We start from the raw sequence: 21,806 nt of genomic DNA, 5'->3' as shown, positions 1-21,806 counted from the left end.
AAAAGCATGTGTTTTTTTTTCTTTTTCATTTTGTAGTTTATATATTTTGGTGTTTTGGTTTGATTTTGGGGGATTGAATTTAGTCTAAAACTGGCCAAGCTGCATCTCAGCCCATTTTCTATTTAGAATTCTTTTGTGCACAAAAACAGTCATGAAGACAGACAAGCTTCACCCATGATCGCTCTCATACATGGAATATACAGTGTTGATTTCATCCTAATTGACAGTAGAATTTGCTTTAGTAAATTACACTGGAGTTCTGAACAGGCTTGCAAGTATAACCTGTGAAGAATGCTTTACAGTTCGACAGTTATTGCTGGATCATCCTCAGTGGTTTCAGCCATTTGTTCTCCCTCTTTGTCTGTGAGTGTCACTGGCACTCACTTAAATGCAGAGCCTAAAAGAAATTGTTATTTAGCCTTCTAGTATTGTGTGTGATGAGGCCCACACCTTACTTCTGTGTCTATGCTGTTTTCTCTTTATTGCATTCTTCTTGCTTTTCCCCTGCAGTGGGAAACTGAAACATCCTCGCGGCGGCCTAGCGTTTGTGGGCTGGATTCTCTGGGTGCTGCTTTCTCACACATAGCTTTGACTGCTCACCGCTCAGGGAAGCCTAACTCTTATTGATGTGCTCTGTTTTATGTATTTCTTACAGGAGGAAGGCTCAATAAGGACCTGCGACATTTCCTCAACCAACGGTTCCAGAAAGGGTCTCCGGATCATGAGCTCCAGCAGACCATAAGGGACAACCTCTACCGCCATGCTGTGCCTTGTAAGTAGCCAGCCTTTCTTAGCCTCTCACTGCTGGTGTGTATGGATGTTTATGTGCGTGCGTCTGTAAATAGAAGAAAAAGGCTCTGCTGAAGATTCTGGCACACTTAGCAGTGGGAGCACAATGTCATGGCATGGCAGTATGACTAGATTTACATTTGGCTCTGCTACTTTCTAGTTTTAAATGCTGGACAAATTATCTATCTTTTGTGAGGCTCACCATCTGATCTGTGGAAAGACCAAGTCAGCCATGCTTAGTTTCATGGAACTATTGTAGTGTATAAATGGGCTGAAGTACTTGGCATGGTGAAGCATCTAGAAATTAGGCCATTGTTGTCTTTAATGGAGTGGTCCAGGCAGAGACTCTGATTCTGACTTGTGTGGAGGCAGACCACTGTGCCTTTAATGGCCCTCACTGGAGAGAATACTGCGTTCTATTCTCTTTTTCTCGAGATTGAATTAGAAATTCCTAAATCTGGATTGTGTGAAGAAAAGACATCAAATACAATCAAATTTGAGTAAGCAAGAGAGAGAACATCAGGCCTCTGAAAGGAAACCTTTGGGGTAAGGGCAAGGAGACAGTGTGTTGGTCTGTGAGTGGCTAAATTGACATCTGCCTTGTAGTGGGACATAACCACACTGTGTCCATGAACAGGCTGCTCTTGCCTCTGCGTCTCTAGAAGACATCACATTCATATTATCTCATTCAAACCCTAAGAACAGATTGTTCTGGTTTTATTCCTGGGAGTTTTACTTTCTGCTCTCTGTCATTCGATCTGGTCACATTTGAGAAAGCTTTAGAGGTACCATTTTTAAGACACTGCCTCCTAGAGGAAGACTACCTTACTGTCCACAAAGTCTCCCTCTTACTGTGATCTCTTGTCTATAAGTGGTTTTCTTTCAAATATAATCTTTTGTAAGCAATGCTCTTGACTGCCAATGATTCCTGATATTACTGTAAAGTCACAAGTGGAATTAACCAAAGGCATTTGATAGATTTGAGAACCTTAGTTTCTAGAATGACCCGCTGTCTCCACAGGCTCTGTGGAGAAGAAGAGTACTGAAAGCACCTTGAGACAGAACTTTGCAGTTTCCTCTTCACCCAGTGGCTGCTCCATCTGGCAGAGAAGAGGGGACCTGTCACTGTGGCTTAGTGGTCCTCACTCATTTCAGCTTATCAATAATGAATTGAAACTCTAATCATAAAAGTATCCTTGAATAATTGTATAGATATTTGTAGATTGTGATTCCTAGTTCTAATCTTGTGGATGGGGTAAGAAGTTTTCATCCCATTTTTATTGATCTATTACCACATTTTTTTTTTTTTTTTTTTTTTTTTTTTTTTTTTTTTTTGTTATATTGTAACTCCAGGTGAGAGGACAGAGGCTCCATGGTTCAGCTTGGTCCATCTATATCACACTGGCCCAAGTTATACATACCCATAAAAGCAGGGGAAGAAACAGAGTCATGGGGAGATTAACTCATTTAGAGTTCAGAGCATTTGGAGTTTTTACTCTTGAATTACCCAGGGCCATTTCTTAGCTGTCCTCTGATGGCCTGTAAGTTAGGGTTGCAGGGTGAATACAATTTTGCAGAACTCAGTAATTGCAGACTCATGGTTGTTCTCCATGTAATTTTTCCCCGACTTAGATTCCAATTTAAGAAATGGGGATAAAGCAAATGAGCACACCATTGCTTGATGCATCTGTAGTGTTACCATGGTTACATTTTTGGCAAGCTTTCCCATTTATTTTTTCCCCCCACTGATCTCTTGGACCTCACTGTGAGCTAAATGGCTTGATTCTAAGTTTGCCATTGTTTAGGAAGTAGGTCCAAAATGACCATAGTCTTTTAAAAACAGTGGGGAAAACAGGTTTGTCTTAGCTTGAAAAACACTTGCTATTGAGGTTCCATTTTTATGAAGCTAGGAAATAAGGAATTTAGAAAGTTTAAATAATATTTGGACCTAAAAAGAGGATACATGACAATTCACTGTACATATCCAATTAAAACATGTCAGAAAATGAGGTCTATTTCTGTGGCCAGTGTGGGGTGTGTGTGTGTGTCTATGTGTGTGTGTGTGTTCGCATGTGCGCATGTATTCCTACATGCACATGTGTGTAAGAGGAGGCCAGAGGTTCCATCTTTGTCATTCCTCAGGTACTGAAAATGTAAGGTTCCCTGGGACTTGGACTTACTGTTTAGGCTGGGCTGGCTGCCGGTAGAGCCACAGGGATCCACAGGTCTCCACCTCCTCGGCGCTGGGGTTACATGCATGTGTCAATACATCTGCCTGTCCTTAGGGTGCTGCAGGTGGGATTCAGGTCTTCATGCTTATCTAGCAAGCACTTTGCCTACTGAGCGACCTCTCCTGCCCATGATGTGGTTTTTCACATGAGTTGGCTAGGATGATATAAAATCTGTGATGGCCTTGAAATAGTCTGTCCACATGTGTGTTTATTTTGACACTTTGGCCATGTGCCAGGCAAAGCAGAGGCCTTTGCCAATGCCTTGTATGAATGGCTAAGGAAGCCCTGGATTGGGAGAATCAATTCTCCTTGAGTTGTCCTAGAAAAGAAAGGTCCTGTGATCCATTGCCTTCCAGAGCCTCCATTGTCTGATACCACTGACCTCAGCATGTGGAAGGGTGACCCCATGAGCAGGTGTTTGTCTGTGGGGATGAATTTCTGTTCTCCACATTGTAGATCACTATTGGTCATTAGAAATGAAGTTTCTCTAGTCCCAAGTCACCTTAACATCTTCAGCTTGTGTGTTTCAACGGCTGTCACTGCTCAGAACTCAGTCCTATGCATACCAGCAACACGTGTGATGGTATTCTCTTATGCCAGTAATCAGAGGAACAACTGAACTTAACTTTTGCTCAGTCACACTTGTAAATCCCATGCTCACGCCCCACCCACTGCTGCAGTGATTATTTTTAATCTTCAGCAGCTCCGCTGAGGTCTAACTCACGTACCATCCACGTCACCGTTTAATGCCTGCATCCCGTCCTATTTGAGTTGCAGCTATTATTGTCCTTTTATTTTTCTCTTTTTTCGAGAACTACAGTAGAAGGAAAAGGTCATCGTGGTAGGAACTTCATTATATTTACCATGAGAATCACTCCCACTCCCTAGGACAAAAATGAATACAGACGAGAGAGCTAGATGCAGAAGGAGTTAGAAGTCTGGGTGTGAAGTGTGTGGAGGGTCACTCTGCCATCTCTGCAGCCTCGTGCAGGTCACAGAACCCCTGTGATGCTCTTTAAATGGGGGTAGTGGTCTGAGCTCAACGAGGGGGGGCCTGTGAGGATTAACCTTGTAGGCATAACCAGCTTTCTGACTTTACAACACTGTACCTCACACTTGAGAACCATGTCATCTAGTTGTGTGCATGCATGTGTGCATCACACACACATACACACACACACACACACACACACACACACACACACACACATATGATATCTTGTCATGCCCTAAGTTTACCATTTTGTCTTGTGCTTATTTGTAGCCGTCCTGAGGCACATGCAGTCTGCTTCTCAGGCCCTGCCTGATGCTTTAGCCACACAGAGTTCTTCCTGTCTCCAGCAGACATCAGTCTTCTATGTGCACACATTGCTTTCCCTGATCAGTTGTTTACTTTCATTTTAATTTTAAGGCCAGCCTAGATGCCTATTCTCCCATGAGGTCCTGCCTCATCTTCTCCACTGGGACAAGTACCCTCCTCAGGACTCCCAAAGCACCTCACTTTTTACCATGTCCTGAGCCTGCTATGATTCCTACTCTGTGTCCTTTTCAAATCTACTTTTGGTGAACCAGGTAGTATGTCTTCCTTAGTGACCTTGCATGCACCCTTACTTAGCTTGGTGCCTGGATAGTAAGATAACTATTTGTTGAATGAACGAACAAAGGGAGAAATACAGAGGAAGCTTCATTATTTCCTTTGCTTTTCTTTTTTGGTTAGGCAGCCCTTAACAAACTGCTTTTGCTTAGGCTTCCCAGCTGCTCAGGAGTTTGCTCCCCTCTGAGATGGCTGGTAAGGACTTCATCGGTGACTTGGCAGGTAATCCAAGCCCAGAGTAAAAGTCCTGAGCGTGGAGCTGCGTAGCCCCTTGCAGCATCTCTTAATTACAGTCTCTATTGCTGTACCTCCCTCAATGATAGCCTTCCTGTTTTATGACTTCGTGTCTTCGATGATGTGACAGCATCTAAGATTGTTGCTTTGGAATGGCCACGTTCCTTGTGAGGATAAATGCCTTACCTGACAGGGCTTGTCATTTGCCGTGCTGCCGCTGTCAGAGTGAGATGCGAGATGCAGCTCATGGCTCATTCAGCAGTGTCGCTTCTCTGGAATGCGAAGCGCACCCCCTTCTGCCTCCCATGTCTTGCAGCTCTGCTCTAAGGAGCTCATTTTCCCACACAGGCAAAGAAATGTCTCCTGAAAGAGAGAAGGAGACGTGGAGCCTGTCTTACAGCTTGGTCTTTTGTTGGTCAAGGTTCTCCTTGATTCTGAGACCATTGTAACCTGCCTACGAGGTATTGATCATTAACTTAAAGGAATTTACAAAGAGATTACGTCTGTTCGATCAAGACATTTCAAATTTGATCTGATACGCAGGTGACCCTGGTCTTTATTTACAGAGGTGCCATATTCAGATAGACGGTTGACCATTCACCCACACTGACCATTTTCTCCCCTCATGTGTGGAGTCCTGCATTACTGCATTACTTTAGGGACTATCTGAACTATTAGTCTTCTCTGAAGTACCATTGTTTCCACCATGGCTTATCTGCAGTCAGCCCATGCTGCCATGGTCTTTAATAAGTAGAGCTAATGATACAGTAGATGAGGAGCAAGGAGGCCTGTACTGAATGTAGCTTGTCTTTGGAATATATGTCTGTGCTCAGATTGGGTTTGATGTTGATGAAGTGGTTACAGTTGGAGTGTGTAGAGAGCTCTGTAAGCATCTGAAGACTGTCAGGACTGTTAGCCTCTAATCAAAGTGCTGCCTAAAATTAAAAGGGTTCTTTAGCTCTTTGCAGAGCCTAACCTGACTTACATCCTTGATAGTCACCTAATTTTGTGACTCTTACTGTGTCTCAAATACTCTCCTGTGATTTGTATAGATGGTCTGCCCTGTCATCTCTACCTCCAGTCTCATCTACAGTATATAGACTCTCATGGGCCTGAAGTACAGACAGACAGATATTCTCTCTCTCTCTCTCTCTCTCTCTCTCTCTCTCTCTCTCTCTCTCTCTCTCTCTCTCTCTCTGTAGGTATGTAGATATGTATGCATGAATGCATGCATGCAGGGCTAGGGGTAGCTCCATCTGTATACCTGAGTGTGGATACCAGAAGTTGACCTTGAGTGCTGTTCCTCAAAGCTAACTACCTTGTTTTGTGAGACAGGGCTAAATGAGGAAGCCCTGGGCCTCAGGTTCACTTAGGTTTGCTATTCAGTAAGCCCCAGGGGCCCTCCTATCTCTACCCTCTTAGTTAGCATTGGGATTACACTCCTGACTTTTAAAATTTGTTTTATTTTATTTTTAAACTCAACATCTCTCTTCCTATGTCCGATTTTAGAGATTTGGTGGACATACAGCACCACACCTTCAGAATTGTTTAAAGTTATTTTTATTTTATGTATATGACTGTTTGCCTATATATACATATGCCTGATGCCTGCAGAGGCCAGAAGAGGGTGTTGGACCCCTAGAAATGGAATTATATTGTATGTGATTCATCATGCAAATGCTGTGAACTGAAACATAGTCCTCTCTAAGAGCAGCAAGTGTTCTTGATGACTAAACTATCTCTCCAGCTTCTATTTCATTTTTATATTTAATTATTTGTATGCAGGTTACAAACATTTGTAAATTGCCCAGCTTGACTATTATAATCAGATCTTCTGCAAGAGCAGTATGCATTGTGAATGCTGAGTCGTCTCTCCAGCTCCACTTTTTATGTGGGTGCTGGTGGTCTGAGCCCAGACCTTCTGCTTGGACACTTGGACTCACTGCTTGAGCACTTTACTGACTGGTCCTTCTTCTTCGTCTGCATTTCATTTTTTTTTTAACCTTCTCTTATTTCACTATAGGAGTTTGTTGCCTGCAGTGTGGTGAGAATTTGTTTTTATCACTTGTCAACTCTTTACTGTACCTATTACATGCAGCAGGGATAGTTTCCCATGTGTCCTTGGCTGTCTGTAGTCTGTTTGCAGCCTGCTTACATATCCCATTATGGCGGAGTATGTATACCCTGCCTTCCTTTTGCATGAAACTTATTTGTTCTACATTAAAGAATTCAAGATTTAGAACAGATATGAAAGATTCCTTCAGTGCTGTAAGATTTCCTATCCCACGTGCTATGTATATGTAGCTTGTATTCTGAAATACAGTAATGCTGTGTAATGGAGACCAGCTTACACACTTTCTCATGCTTGGTAAAGTTCTGATAGAAGGCAGTGTCAGCACTAGTTGCTCAGGTCTGGGCTTTTCTTCTTGGCAGTTTCAGTTGTCATGGTCTCTGTCACGTATAAATTAAGGTAGAATAGTCTACAGTAGTCCAGGTAAGAAGTTCTGAACCAAACTTTAAAAACATGGATTGGGGGGGAAAATGTTTCTCGCATGAATGTAATTTGGAATTAGGATAGTGGGATCAGAGTAGACAGGGTGGCTCACTTGGTAGGATGGTGCCCAGCATTCAGAGAGCAACACATTCCAGTACCAGTACTGAACGCAGTCCAATGTGGCAATGCCCATGATCCCAAACATACATAAACATTATACACACATACGTGTTTACTTACTTCTTTTTTTCATATTATATATTCTAATGGATTTTCTCCTTGAAATTCATTAAGACTGATTTTCATTTTAACCCTTAAGAACTACTCTTAAGATCAGATGTTGCAGACAGTACACACCTTTAATAACAGCACTCCAGGAAGAGGCCTCTGAGTTTAAGGCCAGATTGGTCTTACATAGCAACTTCCATGTCAGCCAGGGTGACAAAGTAAGACACTGTCTCAAATTTTTAAAACAACAAAAAGTCAAGTGTACTCTGAAAGTCTAAATTCTACTTTTGATTGGCAGCTGTCATTTATCCCTTGGATCCAGTGGAGATGGTAGGAATGACTGTCTTTACCTATGACACATAAAAGGAGGTCTGCTGCTATGCTTTATAACTGAAAACTTACTAATGAAAAGAAAGAAACAAACGGGGCTTACTGAGTGCAGCCAGCATGTCAAGAATTCCACAAAACACTTTGCCTATCCAGTTGCCTTTACTCCTCCCTTTTTGTTTGTTTTTCTTTGGGAAAGAATCTAACTATGTAGTCCTGGCTGGCCTGAAACCCAGAGAATCAATCCCTCTCTTCCTCTCCCTCTCTCTTTCTCTCTCTCTCTCTGTCTCGGTCTCTGTGTGTCTGTGTCTGTCTGTGTGTGTCTGTGTGTATGCATGTTTAACCTTTAAGCTGGTTTCTTTAGCAACTGGTATGGTAACCTGCAGAAGATCATCACCACAAAGGTGTGCCTGACCTCTTTCAGATTCCACTCAACTCTCCTGGTGGCCCTCACTTCCTTTTTTTTGCAGTTGTCACAGGAGATGCTGACTCTCTGGGGCTTTGAAGGACTCGAGAGGTTAGCAGCTCTTCCAGTTAGCAGTTTGGCTATGCTGTGTAGGGCCATACCACTCTATCTTCCCATGGTAATGTGTCAAGTGTATCCAACCCATGACTCACAGGCCACATGTACCTTAGGATAGCTGTGAATGTCACAACCTGACATAAAAATCATAAACTTAAATCCTGAAATGTTGCTGGGTTTTCTTTTGTAATTCAGTTGCACTTTAAGTGCGAACTTCGTAGACAATAATGTTGTGTCGCAATGTGAGAACCTCACCTGGGCCTTTACATGGGCCTGGAACCTTCTATCTGAAGGTCTTCCATTGAGGTCTGTCCTGCTCCCTACTGACATGAATTTCCAGTTGTCATCACTGCTTGTGTAAACTTCTCTTTAGACTTTGGCTGGGAATACAAAGGAAAAACTTATCACTCGCAACTAGAGGTACCAATATCTGAATCTGGCAAGAGTTTGGTCCTATGACAAAGAAGCATATGAGAGGCTGCCACTCTCCTTTGTTTCAAGCTTAGGATGTGATACACAGTTTGTTATTTTATGTATTCTTTGTGCAGATAGCAAGAGAGCAGAAGGCGACTTCAGTTAGTGCTCTAAACTGGTACCTAGTGTATTAATGACTGAACTTAAGCATAAATCCTGTTTGTTTCTTGGGTTGGTTGGTTGGTTGGTTGGTTGGTTGGTTGGTTGGTTTTTCAAGACAGAGTTTCTCTGCATGGCCCTGGCTGTCCTGGAACTTAGTATGTAGACCAGAGATACTCCTGAGATCTGCCTGTCCCTTCCTCCTGAGTGCTGGGATTGAAGGAGTGCATCACCATGCCTGGACCCAAATCCAGGATTAACCACCGTTGGAGTCCAGGGTCTGCTCTTGCTGCTCTGCCTGCCTTTGCCTTGAAGATCACGTTTAAAATTTATGTACTGCATCTTAAAGCATCTTCTCTTAATAACATATAGATTAGTCAGTCCGTGGCTGGGTGCGGGATACTAATATACCTATTTGGCAGACATGTTAATTTATTTAATTGCTTTATAATTTTAGCTGACATTTCCCATCAAGATTTGTTGCAATTGAGAAGCAATTTTTGAAGGTACATGAGTGTTTCCATTGTGTCTTTGCCAACTATTATGTAAAAGAAGTTGCTACTATTTTTTAGTTTTTTTTTATTAATTTAAGTCCAGAGAATAAAATACAATGTATTTGAGAAATATTCCTTTTATCAAATGTGTTCAGTAAAAACAAGTGCTAATAGGGCTGGGGCTGCGGCTTAGTTGGTTGAGTGTTCACTTTACATTCATGGGGACCCTTCCACCCCCACCCAAGCTTCTTGGGTTTGATTCTGCCACATAAAACTGGGCATGGTGATTGTATTGGTCAGAGTCCAGAGGATCGGAATCAATCAGATTCATATACCAATATATATTTGTATGTTTATACAAATATATATATATATATATATATATATATATATATATATATATATATATATGATATATGATATATATGTTTAACAGTGGCTGTTTGTACTCTGGAGAGCTGCTCAGTACATAGACTGGATGCTCCACTAGTCTCAATCTGTTGCTCAAGGCCTGGCATCCAGTGCATATTGAGAAGCTAAGAAAGCTGGATTCTGTTATCAGTGAAGGATGGTGCCAGCAGCAGCAGCAGCAATAACACAGATGGACTTAGCAACATGGAGCCCAGGTGCTCTGCTTTTCCCTCAGCCCTCTTTTTAGCTGGCCCTCCTGGAAAGTAGGGCTCACTCTGAGGGATGGACTTTCCCCTCAGCTAATGCTTTCCAGATAATCTTCCCTGACCTCCTCAGAGGCTGGACTTGTAGTTGATCCTAGATCTGTTGAAATTGACACCTATTAACCATATGGTGTACCCTCTGTGCCCAGCACTTAGTGGGTGGAGATGGGAAGCTCAGAAGCTCAGGGCCATTCCCAGGATTCACTCCCCAGGATTGCATGAGACCCTGTCTACAAAACAAAACAAAGCCACACAGATCCACCACCACCCCGGTTTTTTTTTTTTTTTCTAGCCCTTTTTGTGGACTATGAACATTTATGTTAAAGCCCAGGTAAGGACACATTTCCTCTTGTCATTGGATTGTCTTACTAAAGACCATGGGGGTTGAGAGATGACTTGGCAGTTGATAGCAGTGTATGCTCTTTCAGAGGGCATGCATTTGGTGCCCATACTCAGATCAGGCAGGCTAGAATGGCCTATAATTCCTGTTCCAGGGCATCTGTTACTCTCTTCTGGCCTTTGTTGCCTCTCTGTATTCTCATGGTGTATGTACGCACGCACGCATGCACGCACGCACATGAGATAAAATTTAAAATAGACCATGATATATGCCAGGGCTTCTTAAGTATTTGTAATCTACAACCCTATTTGCCTGAGAAATTTTTATGTGACATCAGGTATATAAATGTATAAAATGTATATATATAAATCAGTATTTGCTGAGCAGAATTTATAAAGCAAACTTTTTGCAGGGTGGGGTGTAGGTTAAGACACAGTTTCTCAGTGTAACAAATCTAGCTGTCCAGGACCTCATTCTGTAGACCAGACTGGTCTCCAACTCACAGTGATCTGCCTGCCTCTGTCTCTCAAGTGCTAGGATTAAAGGTGTGTGCCACCACTGTCCAGCTAAAGAAACTTATTTTAAAGCAACTATTTGGTGTGTGTGTGTGTGTGTGTGTGTGTGTGTGTGTGTGTGTGTGTGTAGTTTACCTGATAGTTTACTCTTGGTTTACTAAAAATGAAGACAAACTCGCCTAAACAAGATGGATATGCTTGTGCTTATTACCTAATGGTTTAAACCTTTGCGGAATATTCGACAGTGCAGGACACAGAGGTTGTCAGTATCTTTGAGAGTTGATCTGTTGCTTGGCGTTATGGTGGTGAATTCTGGAATGCTGCTTCACACAAGTGTACCACACCAAACAGCAGAAGGGCATTTACAGCCATTTCAGAAAGTTTTGAAACTCTGAGCTTATCGCAAACCAAAATTCACTGAACCATTTTTTTTTTTTAAGGAAATTCAAGTCAGCAGCTCAGACAGTAATTTTAAAAATCAAACAATTCAATACAGTATCATCCAAAGATAAGCCAATTTGATAACATGCTGTGGAATGACAGTAGGGAAAATTTTAAAGACTTTTTGTTTTGCATAGCTAAATTACGTTCCTGTAAGAGCAGAAAGCATCACATGAACAGTGAAAGTGCTGTAATTTATAACCTACAGCATATCATAGCTGCGCCTAGATGCTGTAGATGGTGTTACATAGGGACAGTGTGCTCAGTGCAAAGTCACCCTTGTGTGTTCAGGATAGGACACTGAAGACTGAGTCGTGAGAATACTGACAGACACAAATTCCTCAGACTCAATACATGCAGAGGTTAATTGTTGGTCATTGCACATTCACAATCCTTTTACTATTGCCAAACACTTCATATCCCCACATTCACTTATAGGACCCTTTATGGATTTTAACACACAGTTTTAGAAATTGCTGAGCCGGCAAGATGACTCAGCAACTGAACACACTTGGAAGGAAAGCCTGGCGACCTGAGTTCAATCCCTGAGCACAGTATTGGAAGGAAAAACTTCTGAAGGTTTTTCTTTGACCTCTTCATGCACAGCATGGCACATGATTGTCTGCACTCACACACAGCGTGCACTTATGCTCACACACACACAGACTCTGAGGTATAAAATAAACTGCTCAATGTGATTTTATTAAATTTAGACTAGACAATGTCTATTATTCCATTCCAATTATAATATGAATGAAATTATCATATTAAGGAATGGCATACTGCATTTAAAACTAGGCAGTTAACTTGTGAAGGTAACAGGGTAATGCTGTAAATGAACCCTTTAGTAATCTTCAGGAAGGCTCCTCCTTCCACATACAACTAACTGTTGACCATTTCCGTCTGGAAACATGCACTGAAGTATATACCCAGGGTGAATATACAACTAATGTCAGTTCTTTACAAGATATTAAGGCAGCTGAACATATATTTGCCTGTACAGAAAGGTAGAGAGAGAGAATAACAGGCTAGTAGACAGAAATGTGAGCAGTGGGTGAGGCTAGGACAGGGCATATGACTGTCTTTGAATCATTTTTATCCTTTTGATTTCTTTATATTTGGAATTACTTCCAGAGAAAGGATTCTTAAAAGGAAACCAACCCATACTCAAAAGAGATAAGTTAACCAATTTTTATTTTGGAGAAAAAGAATGTATATGTGTTATCTGTTAATCAACTCTTCCTGTATTTACAATCAATGTCTTTAGCCTAGAGCTGAGATTTGCTGAGCACCTCGATGGATCATGATGTAGAGATTGTCCTGAGAGACGTGCATAGGGTGAAAACAGAAATCTCTTGTGGAATAGCAAGTTTATGTTATGCTTTAGTAACAGCGTGTCATGTCATTATTGCAGAACTCTATGAAGTTAGATACTTCTGTTATACTGGTATCATCTTATAGGTCAGGAAGTAAGACTGATAAAGTTGACTTTTTTACTTTTGTGAAATAGGACTGAAAACACCAGCACTCAAGTCTCATCCAAACTCTATACTGTTTTTTATTAGACTATGAGTATATAGTTGCATGTATACTTATCAAGAAAATAAGATAGGAATAATCATTTCTAGTAAGTTCTAAGGAATTGTAATGGGATTCTAGATGAATATAAAAGTGTCCATAGAATGATAATTGTGTACAAGCATATGCAGAATGCTTCATATGCCAGTTTTACTCGACTGTAGTGTAGCCATCTCCCGATGGTCATATAAATAACAGGGTGCTGTTGTTCTCCACATTCAAAGTAAATAAATTGTTCAAAATCTCATTACTTCTAAGTCATAGCAACTGTACTGTGTTACTCCATGAGATTCACTCTTAATCAGTGGGTCATAGTGCCTAGAGAGAGAATTTTTTAAAAGAAAAACGAATTAGTAATTAAGTACAGCCTTCTTCTTGGTAGGCTTGTATTTTATTATTCTCTGTTAATTAGGTTGTAGTGTTAGAATCCCATCAGAGGCACCGTGGTGTTCAAATCCGAGGGCTACTATTCAGTAATCTGAAGTTGATGCTCTTGAGTGACTATCTAGCCTTAAGCAATAGCCCAGTTCTAGCAGCGGAGTCTCCGCTAGATACACAGTGTGAGAGGGAGTGGAATAAAACTGCTACTCATTTAGGAAGTACGCATCCCAAAGATGCTTTCTAAATATCACAGCACAGTGTGTTCTCCAGGTGACATCTGCTGCAGATTTATCAGAAACCCAATCTGAAAGAGTTCTTCATTCTTTTCTTCGTAGTCCATTCTTTACCATTCCAAATTTAAACATGATCTTGTTTTGAACAAGATCCAGGTCTGTGGCTCCCACACAGTGGCAAACACTGAAACTGGATCAGGTAGTTTATCAGACTCAAGGGCTAATGTCACCTCAAACAGGGGAAGGAAGACTGTGGAATCTAATTACCTTTCTCCACACTGTGAGATTATTATGGGCAGGTTGGGGTTACTGTTGGAGCCTATGGGAACATTTTTCCTGATCTTTCCTATCATTAGAAGTACATCAATGGGCCAGGCAGTGGTGGCGCACGCCTTTAATCCCAGCACTTGGGAGACAGAGGCAGACAGATTTCTGAGTTCGAGGCCAGCCTGGTCTACAGAGCAAGTTCCCGAACAGCCAGAGCTACACAGAGAAACCCAGTCTCGGCGGGTGGCGGGGGGGGAGGGGAAGTAGAAGAAGTACATCAATGATTTTTCCAAATTCCACCTGCTTCCCATCCAGCCAGTCATACTTAGAACATGTGATAAAACAAACCAACCAACCTGGCAGCCATTTGTACTGGACTTCCTTTGCTGTTTGTCTGATACCATTCGAATAGCTTCAGTTCTGCATCTTTGAGCTTAGTCACTGCCATGCTTTCTCTGTGGTGATGGACTAAATCCAATATCATATTGTCTATAGGTTTATGTGAAGAGGATATTAAAGCCTTATGTAGTGGTGCATGCCTTTAATACCAGCACTTCAGGAGGCAAAGACGGGATCTCTGATTTCTCAGCCAGTCTAGACTATGCACTGAGTTCCAAGACAACCAGGGCCACATAGACCCTGTTTCCAATTTTAAAAAAAATTAAATTTGAGGTTCATGATGAGCAGGAGACTTTAGACAAATGACCTTGGTTGGCCCTGCCTGTTCTGGCTAACTCATGATAGAATGGCATTCTCCACAGCTTCAGGTCAACTTTGGTTTCATGTTAAATGAAGAAGCCCTTGAGGGTAGTTAACGGATTTCCAAAGGCATGAGCAAGTCATCTCTGATAGCCTCAGGTCTTTCTCAGGGCTTAGGCTTCAAAACCCCCTGCTCTTTGTTTTCAAGCCGTCTCATCTACATTTGATTTAGGTAGAGTTGAGATTTCTGCCCCTTTCTGCCCGTTAGAAGTGAGCCATTCTGTTGTCTTAGCAGTTTTGTTTGAAAAAACTTTTGGTTAGACTGGAAATGGAATCATTTTCAAGGTCACTCACTGGTAACCTATGGGGTACTTGTCCCTCTGGTTTCTCTACGTCAATGTGTTTGATGTAAGGAAATGACTAAGTCCTTACAGCATATGGGAGCTGCAGCTTTTGTAGTCTTCATTTCATCTCCTGATTTTTAAAGATATATATGTCTTGTTTTCATCTCTAATTGGTTTTACATAGCTTCAGCCTCACTTAATTAGGATTTGTGAGAGAAACGCCACATCTGTTTCAACAGAATTTTGAAAGAAAACTTTCCTTGAGTGGTAGATGAAATGTTCTTCCGTTGTGTGGTGTGACTTAAAATGAGACCACAGTGGACAGTTGGGTTGGCTGTTAGTACAGTGCTTGCCATGCCAGTGGGAGAGCGTGAGCTCAGATCTCAGCACCCTCATTAACAGTCCAGTGTGTGGCAGTGTTAGCGCTGGGCATTGGCGACGAGAGGATCCCTACAGCTCCCTGGCCACATAGTCTTCTCAATCTGTGAGCTAAGATTCGCTGAGAGATATGTGGGGCCAAAAATAAGTAGACAGCAGTAGAGGAAGTTACTTGATATTGCTCTCTGGCCTATGCACGCATGCGCATACACGCACGCACACACCCACCCACTCACTCACTCACTCACTCACTCACTCACTCACTCACTCACATAAACTGAAATTCTGTTAGATTTCTGGCAGTGGAACTCACAGTGACCATGGCTGGCACTGAGTGATATTATGTTTGGAGGACTGTGGCCCTGAAGTTTCGTTGAGAGTTTTGCTTGCTTCTCAGTTCTAATCCGCCCGAAGGGTGACTTAAGGATAGACACCTAGATTATTCCTGATATATTTTGCCAGAATTTCAAATTCACACCACTCCAGGATTCTGCAGGGGGAAGTCTGTGCCTTCCTTCCCAGGATCCAGTAGACTGCACCCTTCACAAACTGAGGAGTGGGTGGGAGGGAGAAGATAGCACAGTAGGTAAAGCGCTGAACCTGAATCCAGTCTCCGCCACCCACGTACAAATGTTTGGGCATAGTAGCAAGTGACTATAATCTCAATGCAGGGGACATGGAAACAGGAAGATCCCTGGGCTTGCTGGCCAGCCACCCTAGTGGCTTTAGTTGGGGAGTTTCTGGACAGTAAGAACTTGCTTTAGAAAACAAGGTATACATTTCCTAAGGAATGACACTAAGGATAGACACCTAGATTATTCCTTGTACATTTTGTACCCAAGGTTGACCACTGTCCTGTACTTCCATAGCTCTAACTCAGCCTCTGGGACAAATGGCTGAGGTGTCCATTTAACATTTCAGACTGAACCTGGCTCAAATTCTCCTAGAATCCCCTAGTCCCTATCTGTTCCAGGGTCTTCCTAGTTACCCTCTTCCCCACCCTCTTCCTTAAAGTTCTCCAGCCCAGGGGCTGGGCTGCCCTTTTCTATAAAATTTTGGTTACCTGCTCCTTAAGTCTCTCTTTTGGGCCTCGTGGCTGCTGCACCTGGTTCTGCTCTCCCTTCTCCTCCCCCTCTGCTCACATGGCTCAGGGTCATGACCACTGTGGAGTTTCCCAGTTTCCCTGCCTCTGGCTCTGCTCTCCCTCTCATTACAATGCCCTTCTCCTCCACCTAAGAGCCTTCATGTCCTTTCCTTCCTTCTTTTTTTCAACCACATACAAACATGCATGTGTACCTGCTTGTTTGTGCACACAGACCCATGTAATTGGTTCCAGATAAAAGCATTTGTTCACATTCTACATGCCACTTATAGCGCTACCTGTGAGTGCTCGTTCCTTCTCAGAAGTAACCATGGTTCTGATGCTGTCCTTATACATGTTCTCCTAGAGCTTTATATAAGTATAACCATGTAATATGTATGTTGCCCCCCCCATTTCTCTCTCTCTCTCTCTGGGTGTGTGTGTGTATGTGTGTGTGTATGTGGCCTTGTATGCTTGTATGTATTAGTTCTTTACCCCCTCCATGTATTCCGTATTCCAGGGACTGACGTAGGTCTTCAGGCTCCCAGGCATGTGTCTTGACTCTGCTGAAGCATCTAGCCAGCCCCAGTTCTGTCATCTCTTACTGATGTTGCTCTTTTGAAATGTATCCATGTGTCTGAACATAACAGTAGTCTCATTTTTCCCTACTGGATAGTTTTTTTTTTATTATATGGCAAGGCTACCATCCTTCCTGTTGGTTTCACTGGGCTCCAGCTTTTAGCTCTTCCTGTATGTGTTCTTACGTAACTGGACATGTCTGCACAATAAAATACCTGGAGGAGAATTACTGCTCAAAGTGAAGACATAAATCCAGTTGTAGTAGATCTTGCCAAAATACTTCCAGAGTGGCTGTAGCTTTTACTGTGCACATGCACTGAGTTCAGGCCACACCTCATTGTCAGAATCGCTACATATTGTTAGTTTTATGAAAGAAATACTTTTGTCATCTTTGTGGGTATGTAGCAGTGTCTCTTTGTGACTCTTGCATTCTTGCTGATCCGAAATGTCATTGAGCATCACGTCTAGGTGTTTGTTTCTATTTTTCTTTTAGATTGTCTTTTCCCCAAAGTTGTAGCAGGGGTTCAGTTTTAAATTTCATCTTTGAGTTTAGACAGATTGTCCAAACTTTTTACATTTCACAGGAGCAGGGCTAGTAAGGTCAAGTGTGGTAGTGGGGCTTATAATTCCAGAACTCAGGATGCTGACTTAGAAGGACTTGAAATTGCCTGGCTAGGCTGTATAGTGAGTTCAGAGACAGCCTTGGCAACATAATGAAACCGTTAATCCAGCTGGGCGAAAATAAGACCACTACTACAATTTTTGAGCCAAATTTGAAGCAAGTTTTATTAAATACTGGCCAGGATGGTGGATACGGGCCAGGTCCATACCAGAATCCAAATATGTTAGTCGGGGACTTACTAAGGCAAACTCCACAAGGCTACATACTTCCTACCTTCATCCAGTTGGGGTAGCATGCATCTTGGTATACCTCCTGCCTATTTATCTCCTGCCTACATGTGATCAAGCACATTCTGTGCAGTTGAGGCACACATGGCTTGTTATCTTACATCATTGGTTCTCAACCTGTAGGTCCTGACCCTTTTGAGGGGATGTTGAATAACTCTTTCAGAGAGGTTACCTATGACTATTAGAAAACACAGATGTTTACATTATGAGTCATAACAGTAGCAGAACCACAGTTATGAAGTCGCAATGCAAATAATTTATGGTTGGGAGTCACTATAATATGAGGAACTGTATTAAAAGATTGTAGCATTGGAAGGGTTGAGATCCACTCTCTATATGAGCAACCGCCCCTGGCATTCTCAGAAGTTATCTGTCCTTGGGCAAGTGGGGCTTACATGTTAGAAGCATTTTGGGTTTATAGATCTCTTAAGCATTGTAGTTTAAACTTCAACCATAACTTTAGCTATCAGAAGACCTGTCTTAAAAGAAAAAAAATATTTTATAGTAGACCAAAACTCAAGCATTATACAAGTTCATGTGGGCCTGGGGAGGGGACGCATTGGGTAAAGAGCTTGCCTTTTAGCACAGAACTTGAGTTTGATTTCTAGAACCCATGTAAAAATACCTAGAGGTGGTAGCTTAGACTTGTAATCTCTGAATCAGAGGCTGGCAGGTTCCCAGGCTTGCCCTAGTCTGCTTAGTGAGTTTCAGATTCAGTGAGTGGGTCTGTCTCATTGAGAACAAGATAGATGACACTTGAGGGATAACACAACCTGAGGTTGTCCTCTCCCACTACATGCTTGCATGCACATTCACACATAGCAGACATCTGCATATACACGGACCCACTCATACATACACACACACTCAAAGGAAACCATACAGAATGGGTCCAGTTATACCTGCTTTATAGATGGGCCGCAGTAAGAGTGACTTGGGGAGTGTAACACAATCACCGAGCACTGAGCAGTGAACACTGTTGGAGCCCTGGAAGAAGGCACAGGAGAATAACGTCTAAATTAAGAAAATCTATTCTTGTATCAGGGGTCAGATTCATTAAGACATCATAACGGTTTTTCCCTTTCTCTTTGTGTGTGCCCTCACCTGCCTCCTATCCTTGTGTAGTACAGAAAGAGAATGGTCACATGCATAATACATGTGGGGCTAAAGTGACTGATTTGTTACAAAGGCACACTAGAAGTCATATCAGTTCTCCTAAGAAATTTGTCTTCGCAAGGGAGATGGATGTGGAGTCAAGGTGAGATTCTAAAAAGACGGCACTAAGATAAAATGTAAAGGTACCACTCAATTAGACACATCTCCCTGCCCTGGTGAGGAGCATGAGGGAAAGGGCCTGGGCTTTGTCTTTCAGTCCTCCTTCCTCCTCTGTTACTTTGCTCCTCAGAGACTCAGGTTGTTCATCTGTGAAGAAGAGGGAGCAGCACCTTCCTTACAGCCTTGTGAGGCTTTGCTCAGTGCTTGGCCTCCAGCCAGGAAGCACTGTATTGGCAGCTGCTCTGATGTGCTGGGTGGTGCTCATGGGAGGGTGCTGGTGCTGATGGAGATGATGGAGGTGCCTCTGGCTCACAGGGACCCTGCCTGCCTTTGCCATCACCAAGCTCAGTGAAAACAGTCTCAGGGAAGAAGCCTTAGCAGTTCCAGGGAGCAAATGTGAGGTGCAACAGGAAGGGCAGTGTTCCCAGATGTGCCTTTGCATATCAGGCTCAGGGGTTGGGCCAGCCCTGACATCCCAGATGACTTATATGAGTTTTATTGTTACATTTGATATGTGTATTTGGGAGCATGTGTTAACCAGGGTGTGGTGGTACATGCCCTTAGTCTTCATCCTCAAGGAAGAATCTCTTAAGTTCTAGGCCAACCTGGTCCATAGAGTGCATTTCCTGGACAGCCAGGGCTTTAGAGAGAAATGCTGTCGAGGTGGGGTGGGGTGGGGTGGGGTGGGAGGAGTATATGTAAATAAGAACAAAATCTCAGTGATTTGAAAAGGTACTGGGGTTTAGTTTAGGCAGTTCCATCCTCCTGACTTTGGGACACTGAGGTACACTGTTAGGGTTGTTAGTAAATGCAGAAATCATCGGATTTCTGGACTTGGATAAGTTACTTTCCTTGGGTTTCCCTGTGTGTGTGTGTGTGTGTGTGTGTGTGTGTGTGTGTGTGTGTGTGTGAACAGGATTGTTTGTATAGACTTATAGAGAAGACTGAGAGACATAACATTTGAAAATATGATCTGGCACACAGTTGGTGGCCACATTGCTGAGATAAATCCAAGCTGATGGGTAGTGTCAAATTTAGTGATCCTTCTTTATGACCACAGTTCACTGGTACAAAGGAAGGTGTGTTTTAAGCACACCTACTAGACCATGTAGTCTTGCTCAGCCTCATCTGTGTGTTGTGGCTACAAGCAGGCTTTGGTTCTATAATTCTGTCACCAAATGTTCCACGCTCTTTAGAGCAATTGCAACTGAGATAAATCTGCTGTATAACTAGCCTACCATTGAGCGATCTATAATTTACTGGCATAAAACACACTAACCTGCACATTAAATGGTAAGTGTGATGTTGCAGCCTTATTTTTTTTCTCTCCCCCTCATTAACTATAAAGCCTTTAAGCATGCTTTCGAGGTAGGTCAGGCAGCGCAAAGGGGCCTGGTTGGCCTCGTGGGCTTTTACTTTTGTTGCCATTTCTTGAGCTCTCTGAAATGAATGGCTGTCTGTATGAAGGAAGGTAGGCTTTCTTGCAACAGCGCAAAGCCCCCATGAAGCACACCTGTGTGCTAGCATCTCCCCTGGCAAATGCACATCTATGCTTCCTACCCTCTTTTACACATTGTAACAGATTTTCTTCAGGACCTCACATGGGTGTTATGTGAGTAGGCCATAATGTACCCCACACATGTAAACAGTTCAAACACCATGCCCTCTGTTCTCCTGTGTTCTGAGCCCAGTGAGAGCCACAGCAAAGACCAAAAGGTGACAAGGCTTAAGGAAGGTAACAATGTTGAGACAGAGGAGTATGACCTTGTAAATAGCTCATCTGCAGTGAGGCTCTGCAAACAAAGATTCCATACTGACAGCACCCTGCTCAATACAAGTTTGGAGTTTCTGGAACTTTTATCTTTGATGGTGCCATTAGAGAATGTTTTTTCTCCTCATAGCCTTTCTGCATAGATTTTATTATAGGAGCCATTGTCAGGTAACAACTGGAAGTCTGCTTCTTGACAAACCTGTGGCAAAGTTCACATGCATGCCACTGAGGAAGCTGGGTTCTTTGCACTCTGGAGAGTACTGTAAAATAGTGACAGGCATAAGAAAATGCTCTTTGTCTACTGTTTCCTTGTTGAAATTGATAGCCTTTGGAATTTGGTTTATTTCCCATTTGCGATATGGTTCCCCAGCTGACTTAGGAAAGCCTCTGAATTGTCAGTGAGACTGTTTTCTATGAGGGTGGAGGGGTTACTTCCTTATATTTGTGGCAATTCAAGTCAAAATCTAGCTGGCAAACTGTAATTCAAATTGTTACATTTTCCCCCCTTTTTACTTAGCGTAGCAGTCAAAGGTTCTCATAAGGAAAGTGAGCCTCTGTGGGCCTGTATGTAACTGTGAAGTGATTTATCCTTTGTCTTTGACATTACATGAAAGTCGTCATAATCTATACGCAGGAAGAAACACCAACAGTGATTTCCCATCACCTCTTGGTTATAAATTGACATAATTATCAGGTCCTTTGACTAATATAAAAAGCATCAGATAAGTTGAAGTTCTTTGGTTTGGCTTCTCTTTTCCAAGCAATATCTGTTATCTCCTAAGTGAGTATTATAGACTCGCCTTAGGAGACAGTCAGCATCCTTTTTCTGGTACAATTTTGTGGCAGAATCCAAA

General features: G+C 42.5%; 1 protein-coding gene across 5 annotated transcripts in view; it reads left to right on the top strand.

Moving 5' to 3' along the window:
- Magi1 (membrane associated guanylate kinase, WW and PDZ domain containing 1) overlaps positions 1 to 21,806 on the top strand; it is a 593,004-nt gene that overhangs the window by 316,703 nt on the left and 254,495 nt on the right. For all 5 annotated transcript variants that reach the window (XM_076940144.1, XM_076940143.1, XM_034511326.2 and 2 more), the window contains exon 2: positions 656 to 772. In XM_076940144.1, the coding sequence (XP_076796259.1) occupies positions 656 to 772 (117 nt within the window). The remainder of the gene's footprint in view (positions 1 to 655; positions 773 to 21,806) is intronic.

Source organism: Arvicanthis niloticus, chromosome 9 (assembly GCF_011762505.2).
Source record: "Arvicanthis niloticus isolate mArvNil1 chromosome 9, mArvNil1.pat.X, whole genome shotgun sequence".
NCBI lineage: Eukaryota > Metazoa > Chordata > Mammalia > Rodentia > Muridae > Arvicanthis > Arvicanthis niloticus.
The sequence above is the reverse complement of the archived record's forward strand: the minus strand, read 5'-3'. Positions and strand labels throughout refer to the sequence as shown.